The 26,621-nt window shown below is 36.0% G+C and overlaps 1 protein-coding gene across 1 annotated transcript in view; it reads right to left on the bottom strand.

The window, feature by feature from the left end:
- NBEA (neurobeachin) overlaps positions 1–26,621 on the bottom strand; it is a 627,916-nt gene that overhangs the window by 299,140 nt on the left and 302,155 nt on the right. Inside the window, exons 35-36 of the mRNA XM_060128644.1 lie at positions 16,506–16,570; positions 1,089–1,197 (exon numbers count right to left, since the gene is read on the bottom strand). Coding sequence (XP_059984627.1) covers positions 1,089–1,197; positions 16,506–16,570 — 174 coding nt within the window. The remainder of the gene's footprint in view (positions 1–1,088; positions 1,198–16,505; positions 16,571–26,621) is intronic.

Raw genomic sequence — 26,621 nt, 5'->3', positions numbered from 1 at the left:
GCCGCTCCACGGCATGTGGGATCTTCCCAGACCGGGGCACGAACCCACATCCCCTGCATCGACCAGCAGACTCTCAACCACTGCACCACCAGGGAAGCCCCCTGCCTCATGCTTTTTACCTAGGTAGGTCAGAGATCACTAGACCTAGGACATCAACTTGCATGGCTAAGAGAGCTGCTTTACTGAGATAAAAACCTCGTCAAAACTGAAACCGTGGGCTCTGGCTTCCAGCCACACCACACTTGTTCGCATGTCGTATTAGGAGAATAAATTGGTGGAGTTATATATTATTTTCAAGACCACTGAAGTCCAACCTAAGCCAAACACCAGGTCACCTCAATATTTCTGAAACCAATGTTATTGAATTAGGACGATACAAATAATGTCAAATAATTACTGACATGCTAGAAATATAAGAGTAATGTTCTTAAAAAACTATTAGTATGTAATATATAGTGCTTGAACATCCTTTAGTTTTTGCATATAAAATAGAAATGACAGCTATTTGTTCTTTACTCAAATGATAGTTAATTGTACTTATGAGGATTTTTCAACTATTACATTTCCATATATAGATCGATACATACAGATCTACATTTATATCATATATAATGGCATTGCTTCATTTGTCACTAAAATATAATTATAAATATAAAATATGAACTAAAATAATCTTTGGCCACTCTAAATAAAGATAGATACATTATTAAATAATAAATTACTGAATGGTAAAACTGTTTCTCCATATAACCCCTGTTACACCCATATCTAATGGTGTGTAAACTATGCTGAAAAATTACTAAAGGAATTGCATTATAAAATTGTATTTGCCTTTAAGAATAAGTCAGAACAACTTCAGTCCACCAACTGGTTAGGAACAGGGCAGGACGGGTCTCTTCATGTTGTAAATGAGGTAAAAAGAAATAAGTGCCCTGTATTTGACATTTACTAAAGCTTTTAAAAACTACTGAAATGACTTCAGTGAAATTTTTCTCTTAAAAAAAAAAAAAAACCTTATGTAAGGTTACCATTGGTGACAACCGACTTATAACAGAAAAGCAGAATTTAACTCAATCCCCAAACCTTACCTCGAACTCTGCATGTTTATGTACATCCTCAGCTCTCTGTCTATTCAAAATAAACTCAGCTTCATTTGCAACACGAACTATATGGTCCTTCATAGCATGGCATAGCAATCTGAAAAGAAAAATACCTTTGGAATTATTATTCTTAATAGCTTTGTTTAATCCAATTTTTTTCAATAACCAAATTTCAGTATTGCAAGTATTAACTATGCATAAATTTTAGATAAAGCTAAATCATATAATTAAGAAATACGCTATTATATTTTTACAGCAATGCCTCTTAAATATAGTGTGCCTTGTGAACAAATGATTCAGTTAATGCAATTAAGTTATTTAATGCACTAAAAACCAAGGATTTTTGACACTTTTTTAAATGGCTAGAACAACAAAATTCACTGCCATGGAAGTAAATTTTCACACAAAACTGGATGACCATATGTTAGGAAATCTATAGACTGGATTCTTTCTTTAATTAATACAGACAGTAGGACTGACCCCTAAAATTCACTTAAATGCTCAGATTCTTAATTCTAAGATGGAACTACCTTGAAATGAGTTCCAAGCAGCACTCAATTCAAGATAGTTCTCAGTAGAAATCTTTCCAAAATCCATGTGTGTTCTGACACAGATTTTGTTACTCCACGATGAGATTTCGGTTAAATGATGACTGTCACTCTAGGACCAGCAGGAACTTCCTGGCAGTATCACAGAAGCACCACTAAAATCTTGCATAGCAGCAGGACAGGTAGAGAGATCACTTGGAAACATGTAGCAGTATTCTCTTCAATCACATAAGAGGGACACAGGCACATTCCAATGGGAATATGGTCTAGTCTTCAGCATGAAAGTTAACGACAACATAAATTACTCAAAGACACAACGGTTAGGGGAATCTGCTAGAAACCACAATAGTTGGGGAAAAAAGGCTCAAACTCCTATGTAAATAACGTTGGAGGGCAAACAATCATATGTATAGTCTTAAATTTAATCACTGAGGCAGCTGGAAAAATAAAAGAAGTTAAAGAAAGACTAAACTCCAAATATTAACTTTTGATGACATCATTGGTCTATATTTTATAGATAGTCTTGAAAAGAGATGTGAGAGATTAGAGTATTTCATTCAATGGCTTTGTCTAGTGCATGAAGGCTGAAGAAAGCCAGGAAAAAATCTAATATGTGCAAATTAGTGCAGATTACATTTAAATAGATTAACAGAAGACAGCTGGAAAGGAGAGACTCAGTGTCTGGCTGGTTAATAGGTACTATTCTCAGGAACAGAACAAGTGGATGGGCAAAGCCAAGAGGCATGGTGGCAGAGGAGGGGGTGGGGTGGGGGAGACTCATGCCTCAGACACACCAGAGAAATTGCATCAATTGTCCGAAAGTCTGTCCTCCTACCTCTGACCCTTATGAGTCATATAGCAACTAATATATGATGTTTTATTTCCATGCATCTTCTTATCTGACTTATTGTCATTCTGGGTGACCTCATTAGCCACATGGGAAACCATTCACCACAGTACCTCACAATTCTCTGACCTTTTAATGGGGAACCAAAAATCCCTAAATCTAAGATTCCTTTAGAATCTTCAATTCTACCTCACTTCAGGAAATCACCTCACTGGCCATAATCAGCTTCACATCATAAATCTTTATGCCAACAATCTACTCTCTGGTCACAATCTCCTAGCCTAAGTGCTTTCTCTCCCCTTCACTCGTCCCTCTCTGGCCCCAGGCAAAAATAAGCTCACTTCCAACTTCCACTTCTTTGATCCCTCTCTTCTCTTAGTCCTTCAACCACTGCTCAGATTTATCTCCTTCCCCCCCGAGCAAGGATCCCCCCCAGTCCACACTTTAACCATTCTCTTTCCAGCACCTTCACTCAATTCCTGATCTGCCTGCTGTAATTGCTCAGGAAATACATAATCCTAGGTGAAGACGTGGGTCTCCCTCCTCATTCCTACATCTGGACCTCTGAGGAAACTTGAGTTGACTTTTCTAAAATAATTTTGTTAAGTGTGTATTCCTTGTCATGTGTGGTCACTGAAGTCTCTGTTTCATTATGTTAGTGTCAGCTAATGATTAGACAGAGATTTCTTTAAATGCCTGAATCCAAAAAAATCTCTCAGAATTTCTCAAGCAGCCGTGTGTGTGTTTGGACAGCCCTTGAACACTCAGCCAGGCAGGTTTCAACTCTACCTTTGCATTTACTTCCTGCTTCCATAGAGTCCCAGCATCAGCAAAAGATGAGAGTTTGGGGCCTTCTCAGGTCTTTCCAGAGCATGAACACAACGTTAAGCGTGTGCAGGGCCCTTTACATTTCCAAGAATATGTCAGAGCTTTTCAAAGCCCTTGTGTACATTTCACTCCCCAGCTGCTCCTCCCAAGCTTTTTGGTGTGTCTATCATTTGCCTCAACTGTTAATCTATCACCTCAGGCAGCTGAGGTGCCTATCACCTCAGGCAGTGAGGTCCAAGATATTAGCCTATAAATGTCTTCAACAAATGCCCTCAGGAAATCAGCTTTTTTTTTTTTTTTTTTTCCCCACTCTGGGCCACTTCCAGGTTAGGTAAAATAAAACAAATTTTTTAAGCCATTCTTCCAGGGAGTCACCAGACAGATCAGAACAAGTAAGTCATTTAAAATTCTTTGCTAATGAGGTCTATTATGCTCCCTCTGGTACAGTGCTTATAATGTGTGCTGCATTTTTATGGCTTCCTTTGAAACGGGGAGCAAAGGTTGGGACCGGAGTGAGTTAAAATGTCACAAAATTACTCTATCGTCACACCCACCAATAATTTTTGAAAATATTTTTGTTGCATACACAATTATTGAGAATTTTTTTTCACACATTGAAAAGTATTATGTTACTTTCTTCTAGCTTTCTTTGTTGCTGTTACTCTTTCTTTCTTTCTTTCTTTGTTTTTGGCTGCATTGGGTCTTTGTTGCTGTGCGCAGGCTTCTCTAGTTGTGGCAAGCAGGGGCTACTCTTCACTGCAGTGGGCAGGCTTCTCATTGCTGTGATTTCTCTTGCTGCAGAGCACAGGCTCAAGGCATGCAAGCTTCAGTAGTTGCAGCACACGGGCTCAGTAGTTGTGGCTCACGGGCTCTAGAGCGCAGGTTCAGTAGTTGTGGCACATGGGTTTAGTTGCTCTGCGGTATGTGGGACCCTCCCAGACCAGGGCTAGAACCCATGTCCCCTGCATTGGCAGGCAGATTCTTAACCACTGTGCCACCAGGGAAGTCCCTGTTGCTGTTATTCTAATTTTCCCTTTTGGTAGATGATCAGTTCTTTCTTTCTGGGTGCTTTTGTCTCTTTATTTTGGGCATTGTCCAGTTTCAGTACCATGTATCTAGTATGGGTTTCTTTTTATTTAGTCTACTTGAGGTCCACTGTGACTTCTGTGTCACTGTATTCTTATTTTCAATCAGTTCTTAAAAATTCACAACAATCATCTTTTAAAATATTTCCTCTCCCCTACTCTGTATTTTTTTCCTTTTTCAATTCTGATGATTTGTAAACTAAACTTTCTTAGTTTACCTCCATATCGCTTAACATCACTTCATTTTTCATTTCTTTCTCTTTCTGCATTCTGGGAAAAATTTCAAAATGTATGTTCCAAGTCACTAGTTCCCTTTATCTTTGTCTAATCTGAAGAATCATTAATACATGGAGTTTTTTCCAAATTGTATTTTTTTTTTTTTTTTTTTTTTTTTGCGGTATGCGGGCCTCTCACTGTTGTGGCCTCTCCCCTTGCGGAGCACAGGCTCTGGACGCGCAGTCCCAGCGGCCATGGCTCACGGGCCCAGCCGCTCCGCGGCATGTGGGATCTTCCCGGACCAGGGCACGAACCCATGTCCCCTGCATCGGCAGGCAGACTCTCAACCACTGCGCCACCAGGGAAGCCCCAAATTGTATTTTTAAATTCTATAATTTTTGATTTTCAAATCTTCCTCTTCATTTTGATGGTCTCTTCTTATTCATTCAATTTTGTGCTATTTTATTTTCTGTATTTCACAATTCTAATCTTGGTAGTCCCTGGGGGTCTAAATTTTTTGTTTTCTTCATTGTTGATTCTCATACATAGTGGCTTTCATTCTCATATATTTAGTACTCTTTGACTGTTACCTCATTTCTGGTCTTAATCAGGAGTCCAACAGACCTAACTTGGATAAGTATTTGCTTTTATTTCTTTTGGTACCAAGGAGAGCCCACTAGAACCATGTCAGCCTCTCTTAAGGATCTTGGCTTAGCATGAAAGTTTCAGGCAAGGTTCTACACTTAATTCCTGGCTAAAGATTTAAAATCCTAACAGCATTGCTGTTTTAGGCATATGTCCCCAGGGCATTCCTACTCCTTGAAACACCAATTTATAGGGGGGAGATGTGGCCCTGGAGAAGCCTAAACCATGCCTAAACCATTTATAAGATGCATGTTGCCTCAAAGAGTTTATCCTAAGTAGGATGTGAATGTTCTGTAGCAGAAGATAACCTCAGATCACTGAGTTACCCATACAGCTTTATTCACTTTTCAATCTGCTGAAATGTGACTTTAAGATCATCCTACACTAAATTAATCACCAGTCTTGTCAATTTTACCTCCATAATATATTTTAATCTGTTTGTTCATTACTTTAACATTGTTTTAATTCAAGCCTTAATCATCTCTCATCCAATTACAATAGCCTCCTAATTTCTCTGCCTCCCTCAAATCTTCCATCCTTCTGATACATTTTTCGCTTTGCCATTACTGTTATTTACACTTAAATTTCTTCAATGGCTACTTTTTTGCACAGGCTCTGGACGCGCAGGCTCAGCGGCCATGGCTCACAGGCCTAGCCGCTCCGTGGCATGTGGGATCTTCCCGGACCGGGGCATGAACCCGTGTCCCCTGCACCAGCAGGCGGACTCTCAACCACTGCGCCATCAGGGAAGCCCTCAATGGCTACTTTTAATAGACAGGATAATAGCCAAACATTATATATAGATATCAGTCTACTTCTGTAACCTTATCTACTGCCTTTTTAGCATACTTTTTCTATGTTCTAGAAAAACCTTCCTAGTTCTTTTAATGACTCATGCTATTTCAGGATTTCTATATGTGCCATTTCTTCTTCCTGTAATTCTTGTCATTCCCTCCTCTCAATACAAGTAAGAGATCTCCCAATTTCTCAAATGTTCTGGGCGTTATAATATTTATCCCACTGTCTTATGGATTTTTTCCCCCTCTCTTTTCCTTTTAATAAGTCTCTCTCTCTTAGAATGTGAAGTTCGTTAAATGAGGTACAATCACTATTCATCTCTGTTTCCAACATGATCTGCATGTACATGTCATGAAATATGGACTCACCAATAACATATGACTAAATGGGAAGATGACTGAATGAATACATGAGCAGGTTATGTGGGAAGGGGGGGCAAAGAAGAAACAGAACTTTAATGATTAGGACAGTTTAACACTATAAAATTCTATGATACATTTAGCACATAAAAAAGAGGTAAATAAAAATATCAGATAACTTGGGAATTACGGAACATTTTCTTCCTCAGAGTATCTGTACAAGATAGGAAGTAAATGAAGTGGTCTTTATCTTCTACTGTAAGTTTATTTTTCAAAGGAAATAGAAAAAGAAAACAATTTGTTCAATTATATTCATTCCTGTCCTAAAACAGAGTTGTCATGGATACAGGAAAGAAGTCAGGAGACAAAACAAAGTATTCTCTTCCAAATGGGACAGATATCATTGCAGCAAGTTCTGACTTTCTAGGAAGTTTCTAATTTTATGCAGTTTGTTATAATTTAAATTGCTTGTCATTGACCTGAAACCCTGAGATCCTGAATTTTAAATATAAATAATTCCTGTAATTTGACTGAAAGAAAAAAAATGTCAATAGGAAAGGCAATATGAGAGGTCGGACAAATTAGTCTTTCATCATCTCTAGATGAGCGAGGGGACAGAAGGCAGAACTAGTTTATATTTAAGTTCTGCCTTTTATTAGTGTTATAAACTTGGACAAATAAATTTTCCTTGTGTCTGAGTTTTAGTTTTCTGATTAGAAAATGGGTGTGCACTGTCTCAGATATCCTATAAACTGGAAGAAACAGTGCATGCCTAAGCTGTAAGATTACAGCTTAAATTTTAGATCCTGATTTATTTAGTCAAGAAAACAGACCCTGATTGGAAGTAAAGTGGCCACACAGTGTAGGAGCAGATGTAATACCTCAGTGTCACTTCCTCTGGCCCCAAAACCTTAAAAGAATTAGGCATAGAGTTTCTAGTGACACTGCAAGGAAGAGTCTGGCTGTATCAGCAATTTTCAATGTCTTCCTGTGCTAGAGTTGTTTAATAGACTATTAAAAAATCTGGAAACATTTATAATTTTTTTTAATATAAATAATATAGAGCTCAGAAAAAGAGTAATATATAGAGCTCAAAGACAGATTATAACTTTTAACATAGAATTATGCCCATATTTGCTTTATTAGATAATAAATAACATAAAGGTATTTTCTGTTGTTTTAAATCTTAATTTTCACAAAAAAAGCTAGGGTTGATTTTTTTTTTTTCTTTTATTGATCCCACGCAGTGTGCCTATACTTGTTTTGGTTCTGTCTCCTAAAAGAAGCCTTCCCCAATCATCACTGTCCACTGAAATAGGTCCTTCTTCTTAAAGTCAATGCAATTTTTGTATCAATTTTTTGCACTTAGTTATATACTGTCTATGACACTTTGAACTGTTTAATTTTTTGTGCATGTAAAACCTAACTTCTCAATTACAAATTACTTTGAGATGAAGACCAGATGTAAAATGTATTTGTATCACTGCTAAAACTATATAATGAGTATTCTATAAGTATTCAGTTTTGTTTTGTTTTTCTGTATGTATTATAATTATTTACATAGGCGTTAAGAACTTCAGGAATACCTGTACAGGTATTACACTACTTTTGGTAATTAGAAAATAACAACTTTTTCTCAATCCTTGTCCAGCTCGGACTGTGACTCTTCATAACAGCCATGTTATAAAATAAGTATTCTGTTTTTTCACATGTTGGTCTGTACACAGCAACTGAGAAAGATAAATTGTCTGTGTGTTCTCATTTTATGAACATGGAAACTAATCCGCCTATAATCAATGCTTCAATTCCCTGGGCACCTTGGGAAGAGTTCCTAGACTAAAACTAATGGCTCAGGCCATGACCGTACTCTGGCTTGCTCATTCTGTTCTTTTACCTCTCACCTTTAGTGTATCCTTGGACTGACCACACACACTATATCTTCATGGCAGCACTGACTCTCCTGTAACCAGGTAGTTCACTTCTCCCTGTGTCTGTTCTTTAAACAACATACCAGCCACAAATGCAAAGGCCAACTCTAGTCTCCTCTGTTACCAAGTGATCCTGGTTGTGTCAGAATGGGCACAGAAACTAAATCGAAGTTTTCTAATAAAGACGTATCATTTGAATCTAGGCTGGCATTTGCTTGCAATATGTAAGCTAAGGACAACAACAAACACAAAACTTTATGTCTCTAAGAAATAAGAAACAGGAAGAAATATGGCACAGAAATGATTATGCCAAAAACAGGGTACCTTTCCCTTTTTCCTTTTTTTTAATACAAAGAACTATTAGTGTTTTATGAAATATTATTTAACTCTCACCAAAGCTAAAATAATAGTGCCTGGAAGGAAAGTATATTTAAAGTTGTTCTCAGAAGGAAAAAAAAATCTCAATATATATACATATGCAGATATATCTTAAACATGGTTAAAAATGCAATTCAAATAAAACATATGATTACTAATTTTGAAATACTTTTACTTGAAATCTAGCCATTAAATGGGATTTGTTTATCTTAGTTTCAGGTAAATATATTATTTATCACCAATGTCTAAAGTTAAGTCTATAAATTAGCAATACTGTTTAAGATCTATACAATTAATTTTGTAAATGCACAGATTTTTTTTTACCTCATTTGCAAACCTCAGTATGTTTAATAACTTACTACATGTGTAAAATGAATAACATAGTAGTACGAAAAAAGAATAAATTAGGTACTACATGAAAAAATATAGAGGAACTTCTGTTTTCCAGGAGTTTCCAGGGTTTCTTGGTTCAACTTTAAATCAGATTCTCAACTCTAAGAAAAAAGTTTCTTATAGTGTTAGAAGGTGCTGTTTTTTTTTTTTTTAAACACAGTTTTTGCCAAATCAAGGACATGAAACAAACTCAAGCAAACCAAAGCTTATTGGTTTAATTATTGAATAGCATTTGTTAAATTAACGAGGATATTCAAATTTGGGCCATATAATCACTAAATAATTAAACTTGAATACGATGTGCTTCTCTTCTTCAAAACGTTAAGAAATGCAAGGTTATACATTTTTCCTTATTTTAAAGAACAAAACAAAAAATTGGAATCTTGTGAATCATAGGTCAAATTCAGTGCTAAACAAGAATACATTCCAGCTTGTTATGAATATTCATTAATTATATCCTATAGGCTTCCAAAAGAGTGATAGAGGTTTATTTTAGGCAAATGATTAATTTATTTCAAAAGATCACTCAAGTTCTATAATTTGAAAGTCTTTCTTATTTGTTTTATAGTTCAATTCATATTTTAATAATTTAAAATCCAATTATTATTGCCAAGATATTATAGGCAATTTTACATCCCATTAACCTTGCTTTGTTTTAATTATAAAGATCCTTTGTTAGATTCCTTTAAATGATCCAGTTTATAATTTCAGCCTGTCCTAGGGAGTACTTTAATTCAGCTGCACATTCATCAACTGTTTTTGTCGTTAATTGTAGACAACTGCACAATTGCTTTCTCCAGCTATGATTGATGAATTATATTCACGAATGTAGCTGTTAAGTAGGATAAACATTTATAACAATTTCCACTTAAAGATTTTTATCTTCATTCCCACAAGGAAAATTAAAGACATACTCTAACAACCAAGAGAAAATATTTTTTATGTTTCATTTTACACTATTAGAAAACGTTAAGAAACATGTTGTATGTCCATGCAAATGGCATAAGAGTGTACGTAAAGAACCTAATTTGTGCCTAGTATAGAGTCGGCATCAAAAATAGAAGCCAGATAAACTGAGGAATGTGTCTTTACTGTAACTACATCAGAACTATCTCAATATGATTTTTTTTTTAATCTGGAACTCCCAGTTCAAATTTATGAAAAAGGTCTAAATTGAAAGGAAATGGACCAAACTAAAGATAGGAGTCAGCAAAATTCTGAATATATACTGTATGTAGTAACAAAAACTAACAAAATAACCTTCCTTTTTTTTTTTTTTTTTTTGCGGTACGCGGGCCCCTCACTGTTGTGGCCTCTCCCGTTGCTGAGCACAGGCTCTGGACGCGCAGGCTCAGCGGCCATGGCTCACGGGCCCAGCCGCTCCGCGGTATGTGGGATCTTCCCAGACCGGGGCACGAACCCGTGTCCCCTGCATCGGCAGGTGGACTCTCAACCACTGCGCCACCAGGGAAGCCCAAAATAACCTTCCATTTTTAAAGTGTCTATATTACTGTAGTTGTAATAAATGTCATATATTACATCCAACCTTCAGAGAAACTAGGTAAGATGTGAAACAATGTCAGAGGGAGATTATGTTACATGCCTAGAATCTAATAGTTTATCATTAGGAGAACTGGTATTTAAATTTGTTACAAATAATACACACATGCTCCACATTATAATAGGCACTGTGGAAATAGCCATAAAAAATACACCACAAATAAACAGGCACTAACACTATGGTATGGTAAGTATAAAACAGGGGAAAATGGAAGGTGGTTTGAGAACATGGGAAGGCACCTAATCCGGATTAGGGATGTGGAGGGGTTGGTGCTCAGAGAAGAGATTATTTTCACTAAAGTTAGAGAAGTGAATGTCTTAAAGCAATGCCCATCGTCTTTGTCCTGTGGACTACTGGGGAAAACACTACAATAGCAAAGACAGCATCCTCCATCCGGTCCCCCAAACACTGGCAAGTCTCCTGTGTTTCCTTAGTCATTTCACTCCCCAGTTTCTCTACATTGGCTATTTTCAATATTTTCTACTCTTCTCAAGTATAACACTTACCTCCCCAAATTTCCTTCATTCTCAGAAAATGGCCCTAACTGCCACTTTAGAGAAAATAGAAGGCATCATTACAAAAACTCTCTGAATCCTGCCACCGATTTAATTTCCTGCATCCTTTCTCAATACTCATCCACAAAAGGCTTAACCCCTGTTCCTCTGCCTCACCCCTCTCAGAGACTGTACTCTTTTAATTGAGTAGAAACTCTTCTTCTTTCTTTCCCACCGTATTGGCTTCTTTCCATCAGCATTTTAAAGTACTCAAATCCTTCCTTCTACTCCCCTCCTCCCCCTCAAATTAAAACCCTATCCACCACCAGCAACCACCCTTTCCCCTTCTTGGCCAACCTTCTTATAGTTGTAAGTACTTACTGTCTGTACTCACCTCCCGCTCACTTCTCACCTGAAAACATCCGAGCTACTCTCCCTACTTCCCTCAGTTATCTGCTCCCATCCTCTATCTGCCTTTTGGCACATTTATTACATCAGTAATTACTTAACCTAACATTGTTGTTCCCACTGGACTGAAAGCTCTATTAGAGCAGTGCCTGGGTCTATACCCAGCATCTTTAGCACGTAGGTATTCATTCACCAGTATAAATTTGAATGAAATCAACATGTCCCTCTTGTCACTGACTCCAGTGGTGCCTTTAATCCTGACTTACAAATCCTCTTGTTGACTATTCATTCCTTCTCAAACATTCTACTCAACATTCTTTTCTTCATTCCTTCAACAAATATTTGTGATTGCAAAATAGGTACTAGGCCTTATTATTCCAGAAACCAGGGATATATCAGCAAATAAGACAGAGAATAAGACACGAGTTCTGAAGGGAAGTACATTTTAGCGAGAAGACATGTAAACCAAGAAAAGATTTTGAGACAATGTTATTGAATGTTAAAGTAGAGTCATGTTAATGGAAGTCTGATAACACAATAAGATGGTCAGGGGAGCCTCTCTGAGAGTGTGACATTTAAGCTGATTCCTCAATGATGGGAAGAGCCAATCACGTGAAGATGTGGGGAAAGAGGATTCCCAGCAGAAACAGCAGCGAGAGTCTGGCCGCTTGTTTCCACTCACTCCACACACTCTCCCTGAGCATCACACCTGTATCCTTATCCCCCATTTACCTCATGCAAAAACTGAGAACTCTTGAATTTAAATCTCCATATTAGCTGTCTCTTTGGAGCTGGACATCCAAATTCTAAGATCTCAATTTAACATTTCCACTTGGAACTTTCATAGGTGCTACAAATTCAGTGTAACCGAAAGTAAAAATATCTCTCACCAAATTCATGCCCTTCCTTCTGTATTGTTCTAAGTAAACTATACTTACACTATAAATCATCCAGCTATTAAAGCCAGAAATCAAAGTACCTTCTTTCTCCTCTTACCATCCAATCTATCAGCAATTCTATAGATTTAATTTCCAAAAGATACGTCAAATTTGTACACTTCTTCCATCCTCATAGCCACTACTGGTTGCTGTACGACACCATTCTCTTCAAAAGGATTCTGAAACTTCAGATCGATATCTCGCTTCCAGTTTGCAGCCCCAGATATCCATTTGTCACTCGGCAGATTATGCCAAACCTCTTCAACTACAGCCCTGTACCCTTAGCACAGCTTACAAACCCCTCCATGGCATGACCCTTGCCATGAAGGGATGGCCCTTGCCTGCCTCTATGTGGCTGGCACACAACATGCACTGAAATAGCTGTTGGCTGAGTGAAAAGAGCTCTCCAGTAACATGTCTTGCTATCTCTTCCCTCCAGGCTTTTGCACTACACTATTCCCTCAGCCCAGAATTGTATTCTTCTATTTTTCATTTTCTTTCACCTAGCTATGTCCTAATCATCTCTCAGTTCTCAACTAAGATGACACTCTGTTTAGATATACTTCTTTGTGGTGAGGGGACCTCCTCCTTTCATTCTTTTTATAGGCGATTTTTAAGAGCAGTTTTAGGTTCACAGCAAACATGAACAGAAGATACAGAGATGACCCAGATACCCCTCTCCCCCAACCCATCCTCTTTCCCATATCACCATCCACCATCAGAGTGGTTACATTTGATACAAATGATGAGCCTACATTAATACATAGCATTATCGCCCAAAGTCCATAGTTTACACTAGGATTCACTCTTCGTGTTGAACATTATAAGGATTTGGACAAATGTAACGTGACATGTATCCACTATTACAGTATCATAAAGAGTAGATTCATTGCCATAAAAATCCTCTCTGCTCTGCTTACTCATCCCTCCCTCCCCCTAATCCCTGGCAACCACGGATCTTTTTCCTGTGTCCATAGTTTTGCCTTTTCCATAATGTCATATAGTTAGAATCATACAGTAGCCTTTTCATATTGGATTCTTTCATCTCATAATACACAATTAAAGTTCCTCCATGTCTTTTCATGGCTTCATAGCTCATTTCTTTTTAGTACTAATTAGTAAATATTCCATTGTCTGGGTGCATCATATAAATAAGTGGGCATTTATTTATCCATTCACCTACTAAAGTGCATCCTGGTTGTTTGCAAGTTTTGAAAATTATGAATAAAATGATTATAAACATCCATGTACAGGTTTCTGTGTGGACATAAGTTTCTAACTCCTTTGGGCAGATACCAAGGAGCACGCCTACTGTATTCCACGGTAAGAATATGTGTAGCTTTATAAAAACGCCAACCTGTCCTCCAAAGTGGCTGCACCGCCCGGCGTTCCCACCAGCAGCGAGTGAGAGCTCCCGTGGCTCCACCTCTTCACCGGCATTTGCTGGAGTCTGCGTTCTGGATTTTGGCCATTCTAATACGTATGTAGTGGTATCTCCTTGTTTTAATTTACATTTTCCTGATGACATATGCTTTGGAACATCTTTTCCTATGCTTATTTTCCATCTGTATACTTTTTTTGGATAGGAGTTTGTTAAGGTCTTTGGCTCATTTTCTAACCAGGTTGTTTGTTTTTTTATCGCTAAGTTTTAAGACTTCTTTGTATATTTTAGACAACAGTCCTTTATTAGATGTGCCTTTTGCAAATATTTTCTCCCAGTCTGTGGCTGTCTTCTCATTCTCTTGATATTGTCTTTTGTAGAGCAGAAGTTTTTCACTTTCATGAAGTCCAGCTCATCAATTCTTTCTTTCATGGATCATGCCTTTGGTATTATAACTAAAAAGTCATCTAGATTTTCTCCTTTGTTATCTTCTATGAGTTTCATAGTTTTTCAGTTTACATTTAGGTTTGTGACCCACAATGAGTTAAGTTTTGTGAAGAGTGTAAGGTCTGTGTCTGGATTTATTTTTGTGCACGTGGATGTCCAGTTGTTCCAGCACCATTTGTTGGAAAGATTATTTTTGTTTCACGGTATTGGTTTTGCTTGGATACACTTTTTGAAAACCCTGATAACCCCACCAACTGGAGAATGCACCCCTCCAGACTAGGTTAAGTGCTCTGCCTTATGCTTTCATTAGTACCTGTAACACCCCTATCACAGCACCCTTGTGTTATTGTATGTGCTCGTCTAATGCTTGCCTTTCCTCCAAAATTTAGCACCATGTTTGTCTCATTCACTTCTCTATTCCCAGTGCCTATAATGTGTTTGGTATATAGTAGGTGCTGAATAGACATGTGCTGTATTAATGTATACATGAGATGTTCTTGTATATTTAGAGCTAGCCATAATGTTTCAATATTTGTTCCAAAATCATCTTTATTGGAGGAACTATTAGTATAAAAAATGGAAACACAAATCTAGAATGGCAGAAAGAACATTATGAGTATTTTGAGGTTTTCATGGATTAAACATTTTTAAATATTATAACTACTTTCTATAATTCCAACTCCTTTCCTAAAACCAAACAAAATAAACTCCAAACACTACCAATGAACAACAAAACAGTTTCAAAAGCTAAAAACCTCTATTAGCAAAATTTTCACTCTCCTCCTTCTCTGAGACAATAACCATAATCTTAATCTTAAATGTTGGAGCTTCAATTTGTTAAGTCTTCAGAGTTACTGATAACAGCATAATTTTTGTTTTTACTTCACAGTTGAAACAAATTAGCAAAACTAGGGTGTATGTGAAGTGAGAGATTTCTATAACTGATATGACAATGAGCCGCCTGGGCAAAAGTTTTTTTTTTCTATTTTTTCATTGCCTGAAGATGGATAATAATTGTTATCAATTCTTTTCACCATAAAGTTTTACAAGAAGTAGAGTGTATTATTATGTTTAAAATTATTATTTATGCTATAAAAGAAAACTAATATTTTCCTGCATCTTTCGCTTGGCAGTGAATGAAAAATTTATTTTAATATTTAGAGTTGTAGTATTATGACTAAAAGTAATTCAATCATAAAATATCTAAGTGAGAAATACACAATAAGATGAATTGTTATAAAAACAAAGGCTGTTTCTCAGAATATAATACACTGATGAACAAAAATACTAAATTGCATTTAATTTTTTTCAAAATGGGTTTTTATAGCATATACAAACTAAGTTTCAAAGAGTAGCTCATAAAATATTCTTTCATGACACCTCCCTTGATAAAGATAAATTTTACATACAGTAACATTATTACCTTATCAATTTAATTAAATCTGGTTTCAAATAAGAAATAGATTACCCCAAATCTTCAGTCATTATTTTCCAAAGAACGCACTATATCATAGAAGAAACTCAAGTTGTAAAGGACGCAGGTCTTCAGCTGATAGAAGCTGAACATGTCAAAATGGTGACAGTTATATCTGTCTTAGTGTATCCATTGCCAATAAAGTATTGGAAAAATCATAGTGAAAAATCTTACCACAGCATCATTTTAACAATGGTTTAAATAGATTCCTAACCAGACCTTTATAGTTCCTATATTAAACTTCTCTCACATTTTTAGCTGGATACTAGATAGCATGACATGGTCGAATAAAACTATTTCACATGAACTGAGATGGGCTGAGTGAGGGAGTAAACACTGAACACGGCTCTGAAAACAGATGGAGTGGCAGATGGGACTGCAGATTGGGTTCACTTGATCTATGTAAAACAACTTTACTACTTGGTAAGACGTGGCTCAGATCTCACAAAAACCTTATAAAGTTTGTCCCTTTATTTCATACCTGCTTCCCCTCCGCCAAATAAAAATGTTTAACATTTTAAACTTTGCTCCTTTAAAGTATAAGTACCTGTGTGATGAATCATTTAACTAAAATATATTTTCTTACACATTTTTGGAACAGATGGTAGGCAAGAGCAGTCACCCAGTGGAATAAAATGTACACTGACTAGTTGTCTAAAATTTGTAAAATTAATTACCTTCCTTCATTGATGAGTTCAATAAATGCAAGTCCTGCATTCTTCTGAATAGAATTTTGCCATTCCTAAAAGGAGAAAGCAAACCAACTGTAAGAAAAATGAGCATGTAAACAAAAGTAACATCTGGTTTAAGGATCATGTTGATCCTAATAACTTCCACGTGATATTACTTCTAAATCTTTCTAAAAGATTTTTAACAAATGTTATTTTGCAAGAAATCAAAACTTTAAAAGCAGTCCTGTATTACTTAGTTAAAAAGGTGCTTTTGAATTCCCAGTGATGCCGACTAAGATAGAGAGTGAGATCACAGGGACAAAACTCACTGTGACTGTAAAATATTGCTTGTTTTACACTCTTCCTACGGCATATTTAGAATATGCTTTAGATAACTTTTTGGTTATTATTCTAGTGATTTCAATGTTTTTGGTCTTTTTAATATAGCTGGCAAATTGAATTTTTTGGATTAAAAATTATATCCCTTTCAATGGTACTATAAATAATACTTGCCTAACATATTTTTATTAAAAATCCTTATTGATCAGTCATGCCACTCATCTATAGACTTTCCCTCCATGATTTTCCACTAATTAAGTGCTGGCCACAAATTCAGCTTGAGGAAACACAGTCTCCATGTCAACCCTTCACTCTGTTCCTGATCACTTTCCCTTTTAAAGCTTTGCACACATGCTGGGAATAAATGTGGTCCCCAAAAGTAGGTACTTAGGATGTAAACATTCTCTGTCCTAAGTAAATTTGTGAAGAATTAGAAGAACAAATCATGAATCTATATTTCCCCAGGAGAGAGAATCAACAACTTGGAAAAAGGGACATGATAGTCTGGGGACAGTAATGATCTAATAAAAGCCTAAATGACTCTGTTTTTAGCAAAGCCATTGTGTTTTAGCTGCCATAACTTTTATCCAAATGACAAGATCTTTGTTGCATTTTACTGAACTTATTAAAACTTGCAAATCATTTTTGTCAAAAACAATTGTTGGCAACACTTTTTCCCACATTTTAACAAAATGACTTACTACTCTCCTCATATATTTTGCATTAATTGAGGCACAGCATTAGGCAAAAGTCTCCACAGAAGAATAAACAAAAAGAGGATAGAGAGACCTAGGCTGATTCTTCGGAACCATTCACAATTTTATGATTAGAAAAAGCAGCGGTTGAAAGGGACAAGAAAGGATCTAGAAAAATTTAAGAACAGGCGCAAAATATTATAGCACTATTCAAAAGAAAATAATCCATGTATAATACATTGGCTCAAGAAAATAAAAAAAAATACAAGACCCTTTAATCACTAATACCATTTTTTTAATGATTAGGAAGTTAAAATTCTACTGTATGTGAACTGCAAAATTAAAATACAGTAAACCACAAAATATATGAAACACAAAAACAAAAGTAGAAAAGTCAAAAAAGATGTCATTCCAGAGGAGGGTAAGGAAAGCTCTAGTGGTAGAGTTGGCACCAGAACCAGGGGCTGGCACTAGAGCTGGTGCTGGCCCGAGCTGCAGAACTGGCCCAGGAGCAATGCCTGAGCTGGCTCTAGCTGTGGAGAGACTCTGTCTCTGGGGCTACTGCTGGATATGTTGCTGAAGTTGGCACTAGGTGTATTGCTGGCCCTAGCTCAGACAGTAGTGCTAGAACTGGTTGTGAATTGGCTCCAGTTCTGGGACTGACTTTAATTCCGGCACTGGTGCCAGGCCTGGTGTGAGAACTGGAGATAAGGATGACTCTAGATCTGGAGCTGATACCCGCTCTAGAGCTGAAGCCAGAGCTGGCACTAAGAAGCAGCTGGTACAAGAGCTAGTGCTGGAGTTGGCTCTAGCTCTACAGCTGGATCTACCTTTATCCAAGAGTTAGTGCAGGCGCTGGCTCTAGCTCAGAGGTGCTGCTAGGACTCGTTCTGGAATTTGCTCTAGCTCTGGAGCTGCTGCTAGATCTGGTGCTACAGTTAATAATGGAACTATCTCTATCTCTGGAGCTGGCTCTAGTTATATAGCTGGTTCTAAAGCTGATTCTAGTTCTAGTATTGCTACTGGCTTCAGCTCTGGAGCTGGAGCAGGTCCCAGGGCTGTATGTAGCTCTAGAACTTATGCTAGAACTGGCTCTAGCTCTACAGGTGCTAGAGCAGGTGCTAGAGCTGACACATGAGCTGGTGCCTGAGCTACTAATACACTTCTGAAAGCATTACATAGAGTTGACATCCTGACATGAAAGACAAAGATCAAGACAACAGTACAGAAGGGATACTAGGGACAACAACAACAACAACAACAGAAACCTGAAAATTTAAAAAGAGAACATAAAAAGAGACAGCTTAAAAAACAAAGTTGAAAACATCTCCCAGAAAATAGAACAAAAAGATAAAAGAGTTGCAACAATAAGAAGAGAGATAAAGAAATAAGGAAAGTGGAGAATCTTCTGATGAAAGACCAATATCCACTGAGTAGGAATTATAGAAACAGTGAATAGGGAACATGGAAGAGAGGAAGTTATCAAAGTAATTTAAATTATTTCCTAGGAATTAAGTACATGACATAACATCCCCAGCAAAGCACATCATCATAAAATTTTAGAACAGGGTTAAAGAAAAGGCTTACAAGAAAAAAATTTCTTTATACAAGAAATCAAGAATCAGACTGACACTAGACTTCTCTAGAGCAAAACTGGAAGATAGGAGAAAAGAAAACAACACCTTCAACAGCACAAGGAACATAATACTCAGAACATTATACCCAGCTAAGCTATCCATAAAATATGAGGACAAAAGAGTTACATTTTCAGACATGCATAAACATGTATTTTTCAACCACTTTTTCAAGAAGAAAGAAAAAGAACCTACTGATGGTGTGCTCTGCCAAAATGAGGAGTAGATCAAACAGGAGAAACAAGATAATGTTGTGACAGCCCCAAAATCTCAGGGGCTTAAAAAACAAAGGTTTATTTCTTGTTCAATTTCCAAGTCCACTGCCCGTGTTCTGCTCTGCTTCATCACCACCCTCACTTTGGGAGCTAGACTGACAATGTAACCATTGTCTGGAACACTATAGGCAACCAAGGTGGAGGGAAAAGAAAAGAAGTTTAAGTATCACTGGCTCTTATAGTTTCTGACCAGAAGTAACACATGCCACTTCTCGCATTTCTGGTCAAAGTCACATGACCAAGCTTCAGTTCAATGCAGCAAAGGAGTGCAAACCCACCAAGTGCTCAAAATGTGGGAAAGAACCAAACGTGAACAACCCAAAACATGACTCTAAGGGAAGAAATCATATAAAAGGTGGATACAGATCTAAGAAACAGTTTACAGAACTATTGTAAAGCTAACACAGTTTCTGTGAAGAATCAGGAGAGACTTGTATGCACACTAACAGACTGTCAAGAAGGAAATAATTTCATCAGATTATAGAGAGGTTTTGAATAAGGAAGACATATTTTGAATGAAAATTTAGCATTGCAATGTAAATATTTTTTCTTCCAGAATTGTTTTTGTGAAGAAGCAGGCAATATAATTCCTAAATTTCTTTAATGACAATATAATGCAATCGAAAGGCTTTGCATTTGAGTTCAACTCTTTCCTCAAGTTACAGAATTGCTCTTTCTCAAAGTTTCTTACCAAAGAAGAGCTCACATTGGGGAGGAGGATTGGAGTTTCATCCAAGAGAATTTTCTTGAAACTTTTTGTGATGGTGAGACTTTCTCACTTTATTCTCCTAAGTTTTTCAGATTTTTCTTTTTTGAATTTAAGCATTAGAAACCTATCACACCGTTTGTATATTATTACATTGTCAATGTCGCCACATGTCAGAAAAGTCAGGTATGATGAACACACAAGACAGTTCCCTGGATCTGGCGATTAGAATGCAGCCCATTGCTCTGGGCTGATGAATGAAAGGGAATTGAGGAAGAGAAGGTGGTAACCGGAGTATATGCTTTCAAAGAATTCTGTGGTGAAAGCTAAGAAAAAATAGGATAGGAGGCTGAGAGAAAAATCGGTTCATAGTTTTTAGGGCGAAGAGACTTAAATACAGTTGTAGACCATAGAGAATGAAAGAGTCAGAGAAACACTGATTACAAGAGAGAAATGGTGACAGGGAAATCTTGAAGAAGGCATTAAAGAATGGGGTGTCCTGGAAAGGAATAAGGATACTTCTTTCTTCAGAAAAAGAGTAAAACTAGGGGTAGAAGAAGTTTTTCTTTTCTTGTTCACATATAAAATAGTCCACGGTATTCAGGAAGGGACCCTGACTTAAGTAACACAATTGTAAACTGTCGTGTAATTCTTTTCCAGAAGAGTGTAAATTCCCTGGTCTTATTTGCCTTGGTCTTGTGAAATGAAATGTGGTTTTAAATCTTAATATTTAATTTTTAGCACCAGCTACGGCATGAGACACATAAGTAATACTCAATAAATACTATTATTGGTGATTTATTGGGTAAGCTGCAATTCATGTACAATTCACCTCTTGGTATTATCAGAAATGCAAGGCCATATGACAGGTAATAAAACCTCTTAAAATGTTCCTGTTAAGAATGCTCATAACTAATTGAACATAAGTGTTTCTCTACTCCCACAGAAGCATAATCTAACTGGGCTCTTTTTCTGTGGAGACATGAAAGAGCATTATTAATCACAAAAAGAAGAAAGGATCTCTCTCTCTCTTTTTTTCCATCCTCCATCCATAGGGAGGGAAGATATTTTCTGTCCTCCTCTGAGCCCAAGCAAAAAATTTTACAGACTCTGTCTATCTTGCTCTTCTGTCACCTCTAACTGTCCTGCTATTTCCTCAGACATAAGTAGATATCAAACACGTATGTGATACAGGATTTTAAGACAACAAAAGCCGAAATGCCAACTTTCTAATACAAGAGTTTAAAACTTGATAACTTAATAGTATTTTCCATGTCTCTGCAACTTCACTTTTGTATGTTTTATATGCACATTATATGATTAGATTTTAGATATTGTATCTTTGAAGGAAGAGCCATATTTTATTTGTCTGTGGTAACCACAGAACCAGAAGAAATAGATGATGTAAATTGCACAGTGACTATACTACAGCATTAAGGCAAAAAGAGTTCAATTCTAGAAGTTTAGCAACATTAGATGGAAAACACAGAAAAAATCCTTATGTATAAAATTTATATTATTATGCGTATAAAGTAGTATATTTCCTGGTATCTTTTTTCTAGGTTCTACTAGTTATTTGCTTGCCAAACATGAATATTTTCTTCTCTACCACAGAAGCCTACTGGTTATGTTTTAAGATGATACGGCTGGGAGTACAAGCGTAATTTTGCAGGCCTTGACCTAAGTAAGGACCAAGTAGCTTTCACCTAATGTTAAAAGAGTATAATTCAGTTTTTGAAGATTTTCAAAATTCTTCATCAACTACAATAATCAATTTGGACAATTTCAATTTATCAAGTCAATTTCTGTTAACTACATTAACTAATACTAACAATTTGTAAGGTCGAAAAAATGTTACCGGTTGTCTTTCTTTAAGAAAGCTAGTTTAAAATTTTTATTTTTCAAACTGTGGTATGAGATCAAAGTCCCAGGCAGGAGACATACTAAGTCCCAGGACATACATATTCATCTCCCTGGAGTCTGGGAGGAAAAAAAAAAAAGCCATGTAATTTAATTTAAAATTATAAGTCATATAAGAATAATATAGTAAAATACAAATTTTAAAACATAAGAGCATAGAATGTTCCTGTTACGGTGGATTGCATGGGTTACAGCCTGTATCACCCTTTCATCCACTGCATCCCGGGGGCTGCTTCAATAGAAGAGTTAGAGAAGGAATGACTTAAGACATAAAAGTAGCAGTAAAGCTAGAAATTTTAAACATACATTTTCATCAGCTGTTTTCTGGAATTTTGCATGAGACTTATATATTTTAATCTCTCATTGTTATGGTGAATTTTAAATATATCTCATAAGGCAATGAGGAAAACACAGTGTATTTCTTTCAGCTACTTTAAAAAATGCTAAATGAGAAAGAGAAAAAGGGGAAACAACAAAACGTTCCTCACAAGATAAAGTATATTTTCCCTCTCAGAAAACCTTACAACTGAATGAGGGTTTTAAAGCGTGTTTAATGATTTCTGAATGACAGTTGCACAAGTAGCACAAATAATCAATTTTGAGGGCATCTTTAGTCGAAAAGTCTAATCTATTTACATTCTTGGCAAAATACGGCATACAGTATTGGGTAGTAAACAAGAATGCATAAGTGTAAAGAAGAAAATGAAATGTGAAGGAAAAAGTAACCAAAGTATAACAAACGGCATATTCTCCTTCGGGTATGCTATTCTGTAGATGAATTGTTAGATCTTACTCCTATGAAAATGGGCAATATTATAACAAGAATTTATGCTGGCAAAGCAATAAATCTTGTGTGTAAAGAGAAAATAATTTTAAAACTTTGGAAATGGAAAATGGGATCAAGCCTACATCATTATTTTCTCAGCACTTAATGTAACTTTTATTACTCATGGAACATTCCCTCTGAAATATAATTATTTATAACTTGTAGTGATTTTCCCCACTAGATCATAAACTTGTTAATAAAAGAAAGGATCTTGTTTTATCTAATTATGCACATCTAGTAAGTAGCAAGTGTCTGGCATACTGTACATACTCAATGTATCTTTGCTGTTGAATTGAATTTATTTCTCCAAAATCTATGGAATCACTTAAATCTGTGAGTTCTCAATTCTGACTGAACAAAAAAATCAATAGGAATGTTGTTAGAAAGCACCAGTCATATCGGAGTAGTCTCTAAGGATAGGTAGGGCCCAGGCATCAGTGTTATTATAAAGCTTCCCAAGTGATTGTGATGTGAAGTCAGTGCTGAGAACCACTGACTGTGGTCATTTCTCCCTCTCAACAAGACTGCACACACACACAAACCTCCGTGCCTAACTTGCCAGCATGGAGCAATTTAGTTATTATGAAGTGATGTGTACTTTTCCCTTCAAATTGTTCAATTATTTAAATTCCTTCTACTCATTTGTAAAATAGTATACTATTGCATCATAATTACATCATAATTACTGAAGCGTCTACATCTCTAAACTAAGGCCATTACTATAGTCCTTTCCAGCTCTGACATGGTATTTTATAACCATAAATGATATTTTTGTAAGACTGAAAGTGTTACCTTATAATGAACATGTAAAAAATGTGAGCAATGAATTAGGTTATGCAGTTATTATATTCCTTTACACTGATGCACGTTTCAAAAAGTATTTCTTAAACGCATATTACTATGTAACTGATTCTAGAAGTTTCAAAAGAATAATTAGGTATAATATTGAAAGGGGAGATACGCAAAGCTTTGTGACAAGAAAAACACACAGCACACAGGAGGAACTGAGTGTCTGCTGTAGTTGCTGAGGCATAAACTACATTGAGAGTTAAGAAATGGGATATAGATGGAAAGGGAAAGGAAACTTTAATCACTGTCGTAGCTCCCTAGCAATTCTGACATGTAGAATTAGAGAAATTACTTAAAACAAGGCAAATGGATACATGAGAATGTATACAAAAGGATAATAATAATAACATCGTCATTTCAACAGAGTCAATTCCTTGGCAATGACAGGAAAAAATGTATCTTTAAAAATCTTATCTACAAATCATTCCAAAGTCTTCTGCCATTTGAGAAAACACACAGACACAGACACACACACACAGACACACACACACACACACACAAACACTGGCTCCGCTACTGAAGAAAATGAACAGCCATAAGAAAAGGTGTAAATTAAATGTGGGCATCAAATTTTTATCTTCATGGGGAAACATACTAAACTGGGTTTGAATGCCTGCAGACAGCTGCCAAGTCTTTAGACAGTTTTGTCACAATTTTTTAACTCTTCTACATGGATGTATAACATTGCCTCAAGATGAAGGACTTTTTCAAAGAATTGGATATCAAGTTAAGGATCCTTTGAAACGAAACACTTTGAAGACAAATAGGTTCCAGAAGGATGACAATGAAATCCCTATGTTCTCTTCACAATCACTTTATGGCAGTTAGATAACCCAGTAGAAATATCAGACCCAGCACATAATATTTTCCCCCACTGGTTTTTCCTCCTCTCTGTCAGTTCAGTGCACACTTCTCATTCCCTTTTGTTTTGTGTATAATTAAGTAAACCAACTTAATGTCCTCAGAGACTTAATCCATCTCAGATTCTTTGAAAATATGGAAAATATTTCAAGGTAAAAATGGGAGGTTAAATTGAGATATTAAGTCTTCTGGAACTCCAGAATTATTTTTTACTTTCTATATCCTTCATGTCTACTTATCATTAATTGCCACTAAAAGAAGTAGGTATATTCCTCAAAAAATTTATAACAAGTGCTCATTATAACTGGCATGCTTATAAATTCTTGCAATGTTAGAGAAATTAATAAGTACAAGGACTGAAGTAAAAAATACTATGCAGAGAGAAAAACAGAGATGAGTGTTTTCAATGTATGCAAAAAATAAAACTAATGAAAAAAAAATACACGTATTCAAAGTATGAATTTTTTCATTTCCATTGCTTATTTTTATGAACATCTTACTAAAAGCATTGTAGGAAAAACTGAATGTAAGAAATGAATAATCAATGATCAGTACAAAGAGATTATCGATATGAAGGTCAGCCACAGAAAAATCATTACACAACATGAAAATATACCAAGTTGATTACTAAAAGAAGAGTTGGTGTATCATATAAAGATAAATACAATGAGGTTTCCCAGGATCTCAGTATGTGGCTAAATTGTATAAATAAATTTAACACAACTTTTTATTACAAATATTCTTATGAACATATATACACATACACATATATTTATGTTTGTACTTATGATTAAAAATAATTTAGATTGTTTTACAATATATTTTTTAAACAGAGCATTTTCTATAACTATGAATATATACAACATACAAACACATTTATATTGAGTTCTAGAGGATACTCCTTCCTTATTACCTGCTACTAGAAATGATCAGAAGAAATCAAGGAAATGATACATTTATTAAATAAGAAAATAGAGGAAATGTTTCATATTTTAAGATCTACATAGGTAGGAAAACAGTAAAAGCTAAAATAGGGTTTTTAGAATGTAGTTTTGAAGAAAAAGAACTTTTAAAACTTAAAACCGGGAATTCCAGGCAGTCCAGTGGTTAGGACTCCACGCTTTCACTTCCGGGGCCCGGGTTCAACCCCTGGTTGGGGAACTAAGGTCCCGCAAGCCTCGCAGTGCAGCCAGAAAAAACAAAACAACAACAACAAAAATAAAACCAATAAAACAAAATCCTGTACTTGTCTATAATCAATGAAATAACAATGGCTGTCTTTCTCTAATTTATATGATTTATCATGAAAAATATAATTTACATTTATATAACAGAACACATTTCTTAAGAGCTTACTATGTCTTTGAGTCATGACTGATGTACAACTATTTTATCTTAAGTTTATAGTACTGTTGGTATCACTCTTGATGATGGTCTTTGCATGTCATTTTTCTAGAGCTAAGAATAGGTGTATCAGAGAGTGATCCTCAAAACTTTATAACTTAAGAATAAGATACAGTAAAATATGAATATAAGGGAAATTATACCATTAGCATCGAGAGCTCTAAACTGTATACAACTATCATAAAAGTGCTGGGTATTACGAAACTACTATGCAAGTTTAGCTTGTCAAAAAACGTTCGTAGATAATCTAAAGATAAAATAGACATTTAATATTTCTCAAGATGTATTTTGTGAGACCTATTAAGTACCAATATTTTGTGGCTACCACCCATGCTTACACAGAAGCAAGAAATCATTATGAAAACTGCCTTATTTTCAAGAATAAATAGGGAGCAACCATGTTGCATTGAGCTGTTGATGCTTTGTTGTCTGCTTGGCTTATACACTCTCATATACCAAACTCGTAGCACACATGATCTTAATTCACGCCTTGGCAAAATAATAAATTATTCTATGCCACTTATCTATGCTACCATTTAAGAACAGCAGGAACTTCCAGTTTAAATCTTGAATGTTAAGACCCTGTGTACAACATTATCATGAAGCAGAGCTA

Source organism: Lagenorhynchus albirostris, chromosome 18 (genome assembly GCF_949774975.1).
Source record: "Lagenorhynchus albirostris chromosome 18, mLagAlb1.1, whole genome shotgun sequence".
In the NCBI taxonomy this organism is placed as follows: Eukaryota; Metazoa; Chordata; class Mammalia; order Artiodactyla; family Delphinidae; genus Lagenorhynchus; species Lagenorhynchus albirostris.
The sequence above is the reverse complement of the archived record's forward strand: the minus strand, read 5'-3'. Positions and strand labels throughout refer to the sequence as shown.